Raw genomic sequence first — 15,000 nt, 5'->3', positions numbered from 1 at the left:
ATGAGTTAGGGAATCAGTCCATGCAACCAGACTGGCTTGGTTTGTATTATTTTTGTTTTATACAGTTTTTACACTTCATGTTTTCCTTGATGAACATTATAGGTTGTGCCGTGCAAACAGCCTTTATCATGTTTAATAGCTTTTGGAAAGTAGCTGTAATTGAGAAATAACAGGATCACTTACCTTTTTCTCCCAAGTCCTGCCATAACATACGCTAAATATGCCAATCAAATACCCTTACCCACGTGGGGTGACATAATCGCTTAATGCCTAGAACGCCGTCTGCACACATGTGACAAATAGGCACAGAGAGGGAAGTGACAGGGGTAGAACTGCACTTCATCTACTTCAACAAATGCAGTGCATTTAGAGTGAGGCTTAACTGGACATTACAATGTACAGTACCAACAATACTAAAAACTGGACACTTGGTAACACTATGGTGTGTGTGTGTGTGTGTGTGTGTGTGTGTGTGTGTGTGTGTGAAACAGGACAATCTTTTTGATAACAACATAACTGTGAGTTCTATAGACAACATTCAGAATGCTTCTACAGGTGTGTGTGTATATGTGTGTGTGTGTGTGTGTGTGTGTGTGTATGCATGCGTGCGTGTGTGTGTGTGTGTGTGTGTATGCATGCGTGCTTGTGTGTGTGTGTGTGTGTGTGTGTATGCATGCGTGCGTGTGTGTGTGTGTGTGTGTGTGTGTGTGTGTATGCATGCATGCGTGCGTGTGTGTGTGTGTGTGTGTGTGTGTGTGTGTGTGTGTGTGTGTGTGTGTGTGTGTTTACCTGAGACCGCATGGTAATGCTGACAGATCCGGTACTGCAGTAATGTAACAGTTTCCTTCACCACTTAAAAAAACATAATCCTTAAAAATGTTGGGCTTCATTAGACTAAACTGACCCCAGAACCGGGAGAGAGAGAAGAGAGGTTCCAGAGAGAGAGAGTCAGTCATCCTGGACTCACTCTGACTCCTCCATTACCACAGTGACAACTGTGTCCCTCCCACTGCTGTCAGTGTGTGTGTGTGTGTATGTGTATGTGTGTGTGTGTAAAAGAAAGAAAAGTCCATGTGTTCCCTTTATCAAGCCTGACAAAGTTCAGAGATAGAGAGGATGAAGTGGAGGTGTCACAGGTCACTCTACTAGACACACAACCGCCACACATACACACATGCTCACACGCACAAACAGGTAAACTGGCAAAATTCCATTGTAGTCCAAACTGCATGCTTGACCTATTGCAATATTCTTCATATAAGGTCCCAAATTAAAACTGTAATAATTAACAAAAATGTATTAAAAAAACAGTATAATCAATCAAATCACTCTACCTTAATTCATTAAGGTGCACTCAATGCTGGCACAAGTGTTTAACTGCACAAACAGCTTGTATAATCTCCATGAAAAAGCACTGACCAATAAAATGTGACACTCTGAAGCAGCTGTACAGGAGCCAAAAGTCAACATGTACAATGATAAGCAGCAGGGGTATAGACCCCTGCTGCACTGGGGGATTTCATACCCTTAGTTCTTTTTCGATTGTTTAATTTTATATGTGCACGGTGCTGTAAGTCAAAATAGCTGCCAAAGATTTACCACAAACAAAGACCACCCATGCAAGTTCACTGGTCACTTGGGATAAACATTTGTGTTAGAGACATTGTGACCCCTAGTTCCATTGAAAAAGAGTTACTGCGTTTTTTTTCCAATAAACAATTTCACAGCAAGTCACTCCAGATGACTCAATCTCATCTCAACACCTGAATCATGCACACATTTTCCGAAATTCGTTGAATTCCTAAAGATCTACTCTGCAGTTAGCACCATGTTAATTGGTGGCATATAAGCTTTCATTACTTGCCTTTGCTAAAACTAAAGATGTTTGGTTAAACTAGGTAAAAGTAAACAAATACACCAAACATCACTTAGGCTACGTTTACACAGCAGGTAAAAGTGGCCCGAATCTGGTTTTCTCACCAAATCCGATTTTTTTGTTTGGCTGTTCACACTCTCTTTTAAATGTGATGTGTATGCGACATCAGTCTGAACAGATCAGCTCCCAAACCGACCCGCTTCCCGTGGCTCGTCCAGAGGTAAACAGTCATGACGGCTTGCAAACGCTAGACGTTCCCGGTTTCGTCTTCGCCAGCATCACAGGAGGGATTATGAAGTTCCAGTGGTTGACAGCTGGGCTCATCACAACCAGTTCGCCATAAAAAAGGCATGTAAAGGCACTTTTTTACTTCGTGTCCTCGGATTGTTTAAACTGTTCTCTGGCGCTGCAGCCTCGGCCTCCTCCGACTGCGCTCGGCCTTTCCGTCTGAAACCTCTTCAAACACGGAGCGGCTGCGATGAGTCTCCTCTAATTTTTCGGTACTGAAACATCAAACTAAATGTTTATGAGTCTCAGCAGCGCGAAACGATGACAAATGTCGAGTTGGACTGACATAAAAGTCGTATGAGTTCCAATCTGGCTGTTCAGACTGAGTCGCATTGCCACAGATTGGATACGGATCGGATTTCTGTGCCACATATGAAAGCATCTCAAATCGGAATTGACTGTTTTATGCTGTTCACACAGCCACACATGAGGAAAAAGATGGGATTTGGGCCACTTTTCCCTGTTGTGTAAACGTAGCCATAGCTGGTCAAGTACGCTTGACTGCACCTGATTTTTAACCAAAATATTGCATTTTTAGTACGGTGTCTCACTAATTTGGGACGTTTATTGTCTTTGTCCTGCTAGAACTTTCCACTAAGAGTTAACGGTAAAAAAAAGCTGATTCTGCACATACAAATACAAAAGTGAGCGGCAATCATGCGATCGATCCAACAAAATTAAACTCCCCCCACTCTGGACCCTACAATGCCCCACTTCATTTGACTAAGATGGGCTGATGCAATTATAAAGCTATCGATGGATGTTTGTATGTCTTCCAGACGCAGCAGTATTAAGTCATTAGCGCTACAAATTGTGACAGACTTTTTTATTGCCGCACAATCAGGAGAAACAAGCAGTGGCCCAGACTTTAACGAGTCACACACACACACACACACACACACACACACACACACACACACACACACACACACCAATCTGCATCCCATATTTATAATTTTACCACATCCTAACAATAACATGACCAGAACTGGTGCAAAACACACGGCCAGGGCTAATGAATCACACACTTTACCACAGAGAGAGCATAAGTACAACCAGCTGTGTGTGTGAGAGAGAGAGAGAGAGAGAGAGAGTGAAAGGAGAGAGAATGAGAAAGAGGAAAATACAGAGCAAGAAAAAAAGAGAGAAAGAGAAGAGCGACATAAAGAAGAGAAAAAGACAGGAGAGAACAGAAAAGAGCCAGAGAGAAAGAGAGAAGAGAGGAAAAGAAGAAAAAGAAGAAGAAGAAGAAGGAGAGAGGGAGAGAGAGAGGTGAAGAAAGAGAGAGAGAGAGAGAGAGAGAGAGAGAGAGAGAGAGAGAGAGAGAGAGAGAGAGAGAGAGAGGGTGTTTTGACAGGCCATTGCAGTTCCAGAAACGTCTCTCAGATGTGCTGAAGCAAGGGGAAAAACAAAACAAGCTCACACACATTGCCTGGCACACACACACACACACACACACACACACACACACACACACACACACACACAGTCACTGTAGTACATGTACAGTTGTGATGATGGCGTTTTCTTTCCTCACCTATATTCATGTGCGTAGTAATGCTCAGTAAAGAGCCGGGATTGGATGTTTTACTACCCTCTCTCTCTCTGTCTCTCTCTCTCTCTCTCTCTCGCTCTCTCTTCACTCCTCTCTCTCTCTCTCTTCACTCTCTCTCTCTCTCTCTCTCTCTCTCTTCACTCCTCTCTCTCTCTCTCTTCACTCTCTCTCTCTCTCTCTCTCTCTCTCTCTCTCTCTCTCTCTCTTCACTCCTCTCTCTCTCTCTTCACTCTCTCTCTCTCTCTCTCTCTCTCTCTCTCTCTCACTTAACTCCTCTCTCTCTCTCTCTCTCTCTCTCTCTCTTCACTCCTCTCTCTCTCTCTTCACTCTCTCTCTCTCTCTCTCTCTCTCCCTTAACTCCTCTCTCTCTCTCTCTCTCTCTCTCTCTCTCACTTAACTCCTCTCTCTCTCTCTCTCTCTCTCTCTCACTTAACTCCTCTCTCTCTCTCTCTGTCTCTCTTCACTCCCCTCTCTCTCTCTGTCTCTCTCTCTCTTCACTCCTCTCTTTCTCTCTCTCTCTCTCTCTCTCTCTCTCTCTCTCTCTCTCTCTCTCTCTCTCTCACTTAACTCCTCTCTCTCTCTCTCTCTCTCTCTCTCTCTCACTTAACTCCTCTCTCTCTCTCTCTCTCTCTGTCTCTCTTCACTCCCCCCTCTCTCTCTCTCTCTCTCTGTCTCTCTTCACTCCTCTCTTTCTCTCTCTCTCTCTCTCTCTCTCTCTCTCTCACTTAACTCCTCTCTCTCTCTCTCTCTCTCTCTCACTTAACTCCTCTCTCTCTCTCTCTCTCTCTCTGTCTCTCTTCACTCCCCCCTCTCTCTCTCTCTCTCTCTGTCTCTCTTCACTCCTCTCTTTCTCTCTCTCTCTCTCTCTCTCTCTCTCTGTCTCTCTTCACTCCTCTCTCTCTCTCTCTCTCTCTCTCTCTCTCTCTCCTCTCTCTCTCTCTTTTCTATCTATTTCTGCAAACACACACACTCAGTAAAAAGTGCATTCTTAAGTGCTGCAGCAGGTCCTCGTATCCACTCTCTCTCAGTGTGTGTGTGCTGGATTTTCAGCATACCTCAACATGTGCTAGCTCTTTGTAATATTTACTCTGCAGGCCTATATGAACTGGATCCTTTGTGGCTGAATGTTCTTTTTCTGCACTTCTGCTGTGGGTCCTCACACACACTCATTAAAAAACACACCGGAGAGGGGCATGAAACCAGAAAACACACACACACACACACACACACACACACACACACACACACACACACACACACACACACACACACACACACACACACACACACACACAATAAACAGTAAAGCTGTCCCTAAATTAGGAATGTTTTTGGTGCTCCATATTCTCACTGTGTTTCCAATAAACACAATTTGTTCAGTCATAATACAAAGTGTGTGTGTAGTGATAATAATCGTATGTTTATCTAACATAAATACTGTTATCTATAAAAACAAACAAAAGTACAAACAAAATACAGGCGTCAACATGGAAGCTGTTACCGTTTTCAGCTATGCTAATGTGCACAATGTACTAGTGTGTACTGTTCCCAATTTTTTAGGGAACAGTAAGTCTGTTTAAGACTCTTTAATAACTGAACATGGTATGAATCAAGTATGCGATGATTCTGAAGAAGCTTCTATTGCTAATAAGCTTCCATGACTTGTTAGCTACATTAGCCTCATAGCTGCAAACATACACACAAAACACGTCTCAGCATTTGACAAAGGCACTAAATCAGTCCTCATCAATTTTCTCATAATTAGATTTGCTTACAGTTATGACATTTTGTTTGAAACCCTCTCCACCTTTCCTGGTAGAAAACACCACACAGATCAGACTAAACTGAATTCACCTGTTCTCTCCAGACTCCAGCCTCAAATGGGTTCTTTGTGTTCTGATTGAGGGGGGGGGGAGAACTCTGAGAACTTGGGCTTGAGAACTTGGATCATAGGCAGCCTCTGTAGCTACCGTTATAGGGCCCCCGCCCCCATAATTCAGTTATAATATGATTACTTTTATTTTCAAATGATGTTTATTTAGAGAGGTTGTGTGCTACAGCTTCTCATTAGGCTGATTTATTTATTTATGTATTTTAGTTTTTGGACTAATTTTAAAAATGTCTGTTGGCCTTTACATTGTGCACAAATCTTATGATGAATGGACCAAAACAAATGACCCAAAATGACCTAGAAAACGTCCGGTTCCATTGACTTACATTAAAAGTAAAGTACGTTTTTATCTTCCCCTGTAAAGTTAACATTTTGGAAATATCACTTTATATATATGTATATATATATATATATATATATATATATATATATATATATATATATATATATATATATATATTTTAATCTATCTAATCTATTTATTTTTTATGTCACACACATTCATGTATGTCTATATATCAGGCCCTCCGTGACACACACACACACACACACAGACACACACACACACACATATATATATATAGATAGATAGATATAGATATAGATATATATGTCACAGAGGGATTGATCGCATTGGTCAGCACAGAAAAAACACTCATGACACAGACTGCTGAATTCTTCGAGCTGAAGACTGCCAGGCAGGATGCATAAACCACATCCAAACTACACGTCTCTTGTCGAAAACAACTTGAAACGAATGTGTAGGTCTGCAAAAATCGGGTACAGTGTGAACCCCCCTTTAAATCATCACACACTTGCCTCAAATGACACTGCCTGACATATTGTTATCTAAAGAAATGGACTAAATTACAAAAGCATGGCAGAAAATATTTCTGTAAAGCTCATCCAAACTCACCACCGCAGCTAGGAAAGGACAGATTTGTGGGCAGAGCACGTAAATGAAACCGGTCCATTGTATTAAAAGACAGCTAGCCTACAGAACTGAGTGCTTTACCTGCATTACGTCTGAACAGCCGGAGAAACTTTAGCCCACCCTGTTCCTTGACAGACCTGTATGCAGAACATGTTTACGTTCTAGACATCCAAGTAGTAATAATGAATTTTCATCTTAGTTGTGTGTATGTAGTGCTTGGCCCCCAGATTGATCCCCCCCCCCTTCCCCCCTTCCTGTTTTTTGCATGACTCCCGCCTCTCTGTCATCCCTTGTGATGACTTTGCTAAGACATTTGAATAATGAAGGCGAGTCATTTGAATATTCCCCCAGTATTAAAAAAACGATGTTTTTACAAGATGCAGCAATATTAGCCATGCTAATTGGGCTCTTTGGACTTACCCAATAGAAAGACTAAATTAATTACTCATGTCGACAAAATGTCAGAAACAGGAATTGGAAAATAATTACACCAGATCCTGACTGTGGTGGTGTTTTTTTTTTTTTTTCCCCTTTTCCAGTTTTTTTTTTCTTGATGTCTCGTATGTGAGTAGCCTTAATCAGGGTTCATTTGTTTGTCCTTATTTAATTAACCCTCCCATTGAATAAAACGCTTCAAACTGTTTTCCATCTACCACGCGACCTGAGCGAACAGCAGCTCTGATATTTCCCTCCGTCGCTCTTATGCTCATAACTCATCCACTGCTATTGATCGCTGATTTATTCCGTGCCGGATTAACGACCATATGCACAAACACACTCTTGAAGGCTGAACCACTGCAGGAGTAGATGGACGGATTTCTCTGTCTGATAAGTCTAAACTGCTCGTTATACTTGTCTCTCTACCCTCTCTCTCTCTCTCTCTCTCTCTCTCTTTCTCTCTTTCTTCTCAATCTCGTTCCTTCTACCTCGTTCTCCTTTCTTCCTTTTTTTCTTTCTTCTCTCCTTATCTCTTCCATCGCTCTTGCTTTGCTTGTCCTCATTCTCCATCCCCTCATCCTCTCTCCTTTCTCCTTCTCCTTTCTTTCTCTCCATCTGTTCCTTCTCTCTCTCTCTGCCTCTTCTTTGTCCCTTTTATCTTCATCTTTCTACCTCTCTTCCCTTGCTCTTTTGTTTTCCCTCACTCTTTCTCCCTCTTTATCTTTCTCTCTACCTCTATCTTTCTTTTCTCTCTCTTTTTTCCCTTCTTCAGCTCTCCTTCCAGTCTTTCCCCTTACCTTCTCTCGTTTTCTCTTACTTCTCGTTTTCCCTACTTTCTGCCTTGCTCCCTCCTCTCTTTCTTTTTCGCTCTTTTTTCTTTTCCCTTGCTCACTGTTTCTTGTTTCCTTCCTGCTGCACTGTCTATCCTTTCTTTTTTCTTTCTTTCTTTCTTTTCTGCTCTTTTTTTGGTCTCTTTCTTTCTTTTCACTCTCTTCTTCTCTTTCTTTTCTCATTTCTTTCTTCTCCTACTCCATCTCTTCTTGACCCCCCCCCCCCCTCTCTGTGCTGCAGAGCTTTAGCTCTCTGTTTTTGGCTGTTTTTCAGCACCACAGAGAAAAACAGAGAGCATCAGCGGGTTTTTTTCCCCAACTGTAGGATACACTACGTGTGTGTGTGTGTGTGTGTGTGTGTGTGTGTGTGTGTGTGTGTGTGTGTGTGTGTGTGTGTGTGTGTGTGTGTGAGAGAGAGAGAGGGAGAGAGATAGGCTGATGGAAGGAGCTGCTGATGCTATGTTTCAGACTCTCTCTTGAAGTGGAAATGAGGCTAGGCTAGTCCGTTCTCACAAAGTCAGCAAACGCTGCCACCCCCAGCCACTCACACACCCATCCCCGTGGACGAAATGCAGAGTGACACGGAGTCGAGGAGACAGAAACAATCCCTCTCATCTCAACTTTCCTCTCTGCCCTCCATTAAAGCAGACACTTAAGAAAGGAAGAGGGAAAAAAACACAAAAAAGAGTGCGCTGTGTAATTTTGCTCTTTTTCAGGTGGTTGGCCTTTATGGGTGCCAAGGCAGTAAAGCCACATGTTTGAAAAGCGCCCAGTCCAGCGGATTTGTGCTGGGAGAAGCACAACTTCAAGAGCAGCCCGAAGCCTCAAGCTCTGCTATGACTAGGTAGTCAACTAGCTAGTTGCCGTATCTGTCCAAAAGTATCCAGACAGTCCTTCTGACGAGTGAGTTCAGATACTTCAAAGTGCACCCTCTGCTGACACAGGTCTTCAGTAGCGCACACACAGCTTTTATAATCTCTCGAGAAAAGCTTTGCTAATGGAATGGAATGCTCTGGAGCAGCTGCACATCCGCCCAACATCCGTTTAATCCAGCATTGGGCTGTGGAGTGACTGAGATCCATCCAGTAGCTTTTGGATGAGCTGGAATAGTGTTTGTGATCAAGAAGCATTAAGTTCATGACCTTACAAACACTCATCTGGCATTTCAACAATAGTTTGGAGTATGGAATCATCATCAATACAATCATTACAAAGCCTGCTCTTCATCTTAAGGAAGACACTCACAAAGATAAATACCCAAAAGATTAGCACCTCGCTGCTCTAAGCCGCAGTCAGACTAGACATCTGGAGTTTGCATTTGTGTTACCTTGTGAATCAGAATCAGAATCCGAATCCTTTATTGATCCCAGAGGGAAACTGCAGTTGTTACAGTTGCAGCCATTTATGTAAAAGAATAAACACTTTAATAATTTAAAACAAAGATAAAGAGAAATTTGCAATATGCACACGAGATTTAAGTACTTATGAATGCAGTAAAGTGGCGGTGACTGTGATAGTAAATATGAAACATCTAGAATAAAGCAGTTCAAATTATTTAAATGATTTAAATTATTGTCCCTCTGAGTTTTTGCACACACAATTATTATTATATCACATATGAACAGTCTGGTATTGAGTTTTGCACAGATGAACCTGCGCAGTGAATCACACACTGAGGGAGGAGTTACAGAATTTTATGGCCACAGGTAAGAATGACCTCCTGTGGCGCTCTGTGGTCATTTCGGTAGAATGAGTCTTGCACTGAATGAGCTCCTGTGTCTCATCACCGTGTCGTAGAGTGGGTGGAAATAGACTTGACAGAGGCTGGACTGGAAGACTGGCAACAAAGGAATCCTCTGTTCTGGTGCAGTTAGCAAACTAGCTAACTCACGATCTCTAAACAGTAAAAACACATTAGTGGCTATAATTATACTGTTGTCCATCCATCCATCCATCCATCCATCCATCCATCCTCAACTGCTTATCCGAGTCCGGGTCATGGGGGCAGCAGCCTAAGCAAGGAGGCCAAGGCCTTCCTCTCCCCCGCCACCTCCTCCATCTCTTCCGGAGGGATACCGAGGCGTTCCCAAGACAGTCGAGAGATACAATCCCTCCCTGTCCTGGGTCTTCCTCGTGGTCTCCCCGTCTGACATGTCTGGAACATCTCCCTAGAGAGGCGTCCAGAGGCCATCCTTACCAGATGCCCGAACCACCTCAACTGGCTTCTCTCAACGTGGAGGAGCAGCGGCTTAATATACTGTTGTATATAAATATATTGTTGTACGCTTGTGAAAGTATAGTGGCTCTGTGGTTAGTACTAAGAAGTTAGTACTAAAGTAGCAGTTAGGCTACCTGACCAATTCAACTATCAGCACCTAGAAGATGCCACCTAATACAGTTTCATGACTCACTGCGTATGTCGTCTCTTTTTTATGAGTTTATTTACAGCTAGTGGGGATGATTTATTTCACTAGTGCTGCTCTGTGAAGCATTGCTGGGTCCAAAGTTGTACGACACACTTTTACAACTTAAGAATAGCTCAGCCAGTTTGCGTTAAAGTCACTGTCGTTACTGAACAATAACCCTTAGTATGTAAAAAGCCTGGGAATTTAAGGGGCTAAGATGAATGCAGTTTCGCTTGTGATGGGCCTTTTATGTAAGATGACCATATATATCTTTTCTTTTGGATCCTCTTTTTGGGACCAAAAAACTGTCTAGCCTGGATTTCTAAAAAGTCCAGGACTTGCTTTTGCTTTAATGTTGACATTTGAAGTCTACAGTCTGACCTGGGCCACCCTCCTGTCCCCAGCGTACTCTTTTTGTAGGACCAAAATATGGTCATCCTAACTCATGGTTTTTTTTTCTTACTGCATTGAACAGCACAAAAATTCAGATTCAGAAGACAAGGTGTGACCAGACTTTTGACATGGGTGTGTGTGTGTGTGTGTGTGTGTGTGTGTGTGTGTGTGTGTGGCTGGTGTCTCTGATTAAACATAGCAGTAGTGTAGCAGTAGGTCAGTGGGCAATTAGAGCATGCACACTGCTGCCTACAGCCACAGAACTGTTGCTGGGTGTCATGTGAAATTTATCAGGCTGGTGAGTGTGAGTGTATAGGTGTGTGTGCTTATATGCATGTGTGTGTGTGTGTGTGTGTGTGTGCACCTGAGGGGAAGGCCACAGTGCAGCCATGCAGCAGAGGCAGCTGGAGCAGCGGACTGATAAGCATCAGTGCCTCGTTTCACACTAATTGGGGCTGCCGCTCTCCTCCCTAATTAATTAGAAAGGCAGCCGGGCTGAAATTTTTAATCACGATAGTAGCCTACCGTAATCCAAAAAAAAAAAAAAGACTTTACTCATCATTGCGTGTGACACACCTGACAGTATTCCTGCATACTTCTCTATCTGCACCAGGGGTGTAGTGGTGCGTATACGCAGGTATATAGCACAGACCAACTTCTACCAACAGTGATTTCTGAGTGCCTGTATTTCATATTTGATTTTGATTTTGATCACCGAGAACAAAGATGCTCATCCAGTTAAGAGTGATATAACAAATGCATGGCTTCGTGTGTTTTAGTGCCGCGTTCTTTGATGTGCTGTTGTCACGCTGCAGTTGTACCACATTGTCATTGATGACACTGTAATGTAATGTTGGCAAGCTAGAAACTAGCTAATCTCAGTAGTGAGAGAATGAAGCAAACACATCAAAGCACATTATGTGAATTATTTTCAACCAATTCTCAACTTTCACACACCATACATGAAGAACTGCGTTATCATCGCCGTCACAACACAACTACTTATCTTCTATATAGCAACAAAATAGTAGAAAGACGTTCTTAACTATGGAAGTGATTATTATGGGTAATTTGGGATTTTCATATTTTAATTGTTATTATTTTAATCCTAATTTACAGTGTAGCTTTAAAACAGAAATGTCTCATCAAAGTGTTCAAATGTGGAGAAATGTGTGTTTGTGGTTAAGGGCATAATATACCCACCTATCCAAATACCGCTACACTACTGATCTGTTCCTAATGTACCCAATTTCAACACATTTCGGTGTATGTCAATGCATTTCGATGCATATCAATCAATAAAATTAAGATTTTGCAAAGCATGAAATTGAAAGTATTTCACTGCATTCAGTGCATTTGAATGTATTTCAAAGCATCTGCAAACTGGAATTAGCAATGAAATATGATGTCAGTGTTCTAAAGTCAAACATATTTAGTACTGTAAACTGTTTATGCTTGTGCAGATTTATTTATATTATTATTAGTTATGCTGCGCCTGTGTATTATACACACTCAGGAAAAGTATGTGTGTGCAGTGTAAACTGATGAGCTCGTTGTGTGTGTGTGTGTGTGTGTGTGTGTGTGTGCGTGCATGCGTGCGGGTATGCGTGCATGTGTGCGTGCCTGCGTGCGCGTGTGTGTGTTGGCATGCACTACAGTCCTTTAGCACAGTGACAGCTGGCAGGAGGACACTCTTCAGCTAAAAGGAAAAAGTTTAAAAACACAAAACGCCACAGTGTTTTTAAATGTTTAAAAAGCTCTGCGTTCTCCAGGCAGCTTCTGAATCCAGGCCACATTCCCCTTTTAGATTTAAACATAATATTATTTTGGCCTTTTCTCCCCAATCTGTGTTTAACTAATTAAATTCTGCCGTTTTTTCACCACTCCTTCAAACAGACTCTTTTACAGCATCAATCAAATGTATAGACACAAATGATGGAGCATACCGTGGCTTCATAACTGGAACTGGAATATTTTTATGCAACATTCCCATACAATCAATGGGATTTTGCTTTTTAACGTATTTCCAGTTTAGGCTGTCACAAGACACCAAAATTAATTCCTCATAAATCATTTGGGCAATTCTGAGAAAGACAGTGATTCTGAATCAGATCTGTATTTGTGATTGTGATTCTAATTCTGAATGTGATTTTAAATTGGATTCTGATTCCGACTGTGATTCTGACTCAAACTGTGATTCTGGCTCTGAATGTGATTGTGAAGCTGATTCTGATTGATTCCGAATCACATTCTGAACTGGAATGTGATTCACAGCGTGATTTTCACTGGGACTGTGATTCTGATACTGATTTAAATTCTTATTTAGTGATTCACAAGGTGATTCTGTTTCTGATTCACATTTCATTCAAAGTTCATTCTGATTCTGATGTGTCATGTTGTCCCTGGATGAAATTGAAGTGTGACAAAGGCACATTGTGCAATACACACACACACACACACACACACACACACTCACTCACACACACACACACACTCACACACATTAAGGATATATCCTTTTTCCTTGTCAGTGTGTGTGTATGTGGTGAAAGGTTTGCTGCAGATGTGTGAAGGCATTGTGGTCAGTTCTCCTCTAATCAGCGGCTCTCTCTTATCTCTGCTCAGCCTCAGCCAACACAAACACAGGCCGCCTGCTTTATTGCTTTGTTTTCAGCAGCAACAGGTTAGTAATGGGGGGGGTGGACTCACTGATTACTGTAACAGATACACAGCTTCTCAAAAATGCGTTAAATAACAACACACTATTGTTTGATCATTATTTAGTACATTAAGATATAACCTGACGTAAACTGTATTTATCTTCATCTGAACTTACTGAGATTTGTATTTCTGTAATTTTGTGTTGGTGTTAGAAAGCTGATCCCAATAACACGTCACAAACTGGCTGAAAGAAAATGTAGAATCAGGGCAGTGTGTGTATGTGTGTGTGTGTGTGTGTGTGTGTGTATGTGTGTGTGTGTGTGTGTGTGTGTGTGTGTGTGTGTGTGTGTATCTTTGAGACAGAGATTACAGGAACAAAGCGGCAGCCCATCTCTCCTCACACACTTTCTTTCCCTCTCTCTCTCTCTCTCTCTCTCTCTCTCTCTCTCTCTCTCTCTGTGGTGTACATGACAGGGACTGAGAGAGTAGAGTGCTTTAGGTGTGTGTGTGTGTGTGTGTGTGTGTGTGTGTGTGTGTGTCACTCTAAGCACATCAGACATACACTTTATTCACCTCAGATAAGAGAGGTCCTCTTTCTGCATGTGTGTGTGTAAAAGGGAGAGACAGAGAGAGGAGAGAGAGAGAGAGAGAGAGAGAGAGAGAGAGAGAGAGAGAGAGAGAGAGAGAGAGAGAGAGAGAGAGAGAGAGAGAATAAGAGTAAGAGTGACTCTGGCCTTATATAGACTACACAACTTTTAAAATTCAAAGAAAAATTCTGTCTCTGCCTATAGCCCTGTCTCTTTCTTTGTCTCTCCCTCTAATTCTATCTCTCTCTCAGTCGCTCCTTTTCTCTCTCTCTCTCTCTCTCTCTCTGTCTAACAGCTGGGCAGGGACAGTGTAAATGACCTGTTTCCGTAACCTCGCCTTCCGGGCAAATACCAGTGACCCACACACACACACACACACACACACACACACACACACACACACACACACACACACACACACACACACACACACACACACTGAGCATCCTTAACATCCTTCACTCCTAAGTGAAGCAGCTGCTGATTTTGAGAGTGAAGCAGAGTGTCATGCATAATGCAGACTGGAGCTGTGTGTGTGTGTGTGTGTGTGTGTGTGTGTGTGTGTGTGTGTGTGTGTGTGTGTGTGCGCGTGCGTGTGTGTGTGTGTGAGTAAGTAGATCTGTGGCAGTGTGAGTAAACAAGGACAGTGACACCAAAGATACACACACAGAGAAGCCAACCGTTTTAATTCATCTGACTATCATTTTCTTTCTTGCTCTTTCTTTCTGTTTCTCCCCTCAATCTCTCGCTCTCCCTCCTCTCTTTCTTTGCCTAACTTTCCTTCTCTTTCTCTCATTATATCTTCCTCATCTTTGTCTTCATCTTTTTCTCTTCTCGCCCTTTTCTTTCTCCTCTCTCTTTTGCTTTCTGCCTCATCCCTCTTTCTCTTGCTCTTCTTTTATTTTGTCTCTCCCAATCTCTCTCTCTCCTTTTCTCTCTCTTTATCTCTTTCTCTTTCAATCAGCACCTCCCAGTAAATACCAAACTACTTACAATGTAATATTTATCAGTAAACATACACAGAAGAAAGAACGAAACAGAAATAGAAGAATGAACATAAAAAATAAGCTTTTTAGAATTAGTAGTTAACATCCTTTACTCTCTCTCTCTCTCTCTCTCTCTCTCTCTCTCTCTCTCTCTCT

General features: G+C 42.2%; 1 protein-coding gene across 4 annotated transcripts in view; it reads right to left on the bottom strand.

Annotated features, from left to right (window-relative positions):
• Positions 1-15,000, bottom strand: part of bnc2 (basonuclin 2) — a 283,842-nt gene that overhangs the window by 98,505 nt on the left and 170,337 nt on the right. The window contains exons 1-2 of one of the 4 annotated variants that reach the window (XM_037538467.1): positions 790-963; positions 184-282 (exon numbers count right to left, since the gene is read on the bottom strand). The exons of 2 other annotated variants lie outside the window; for them this stretch is intronic. Coding sequence is in view for 1 of the 2 variants with exons in the window: in XM_037538466.1 (XP_037394363.1) it covers positions 790-801 (12 nt within the window). In the remaining variant the exon portion in view is untranslated. Of the gene's footprint in view, positions 1-183; positions 283-789; positions 964-15,000 lie in introns of those variants that run through there. One more of the 4 variants, XM_037538466.1, reaches the window with a different exon arrangement.

The sequence above is a fragment of the Pygocentrus nattereri genome, chromosome 5 (assembly GCF_015220715.1).
Source record: "Pygocentrus nattereri isolate fPygNat1 chromosome 5, fPygNat1.pri, whole genome shotgun sequence".
NCBI classification, from domain to species: Eukaryota; Metazoa; Chordata; class Actinopteri; order Characiformes; family Serrasalmidae; genus Pygocentrus; species Pygocentrus nattereri.
This window is presented reverse-complemented; position numbering and strand designations above follow the sequence as displayed.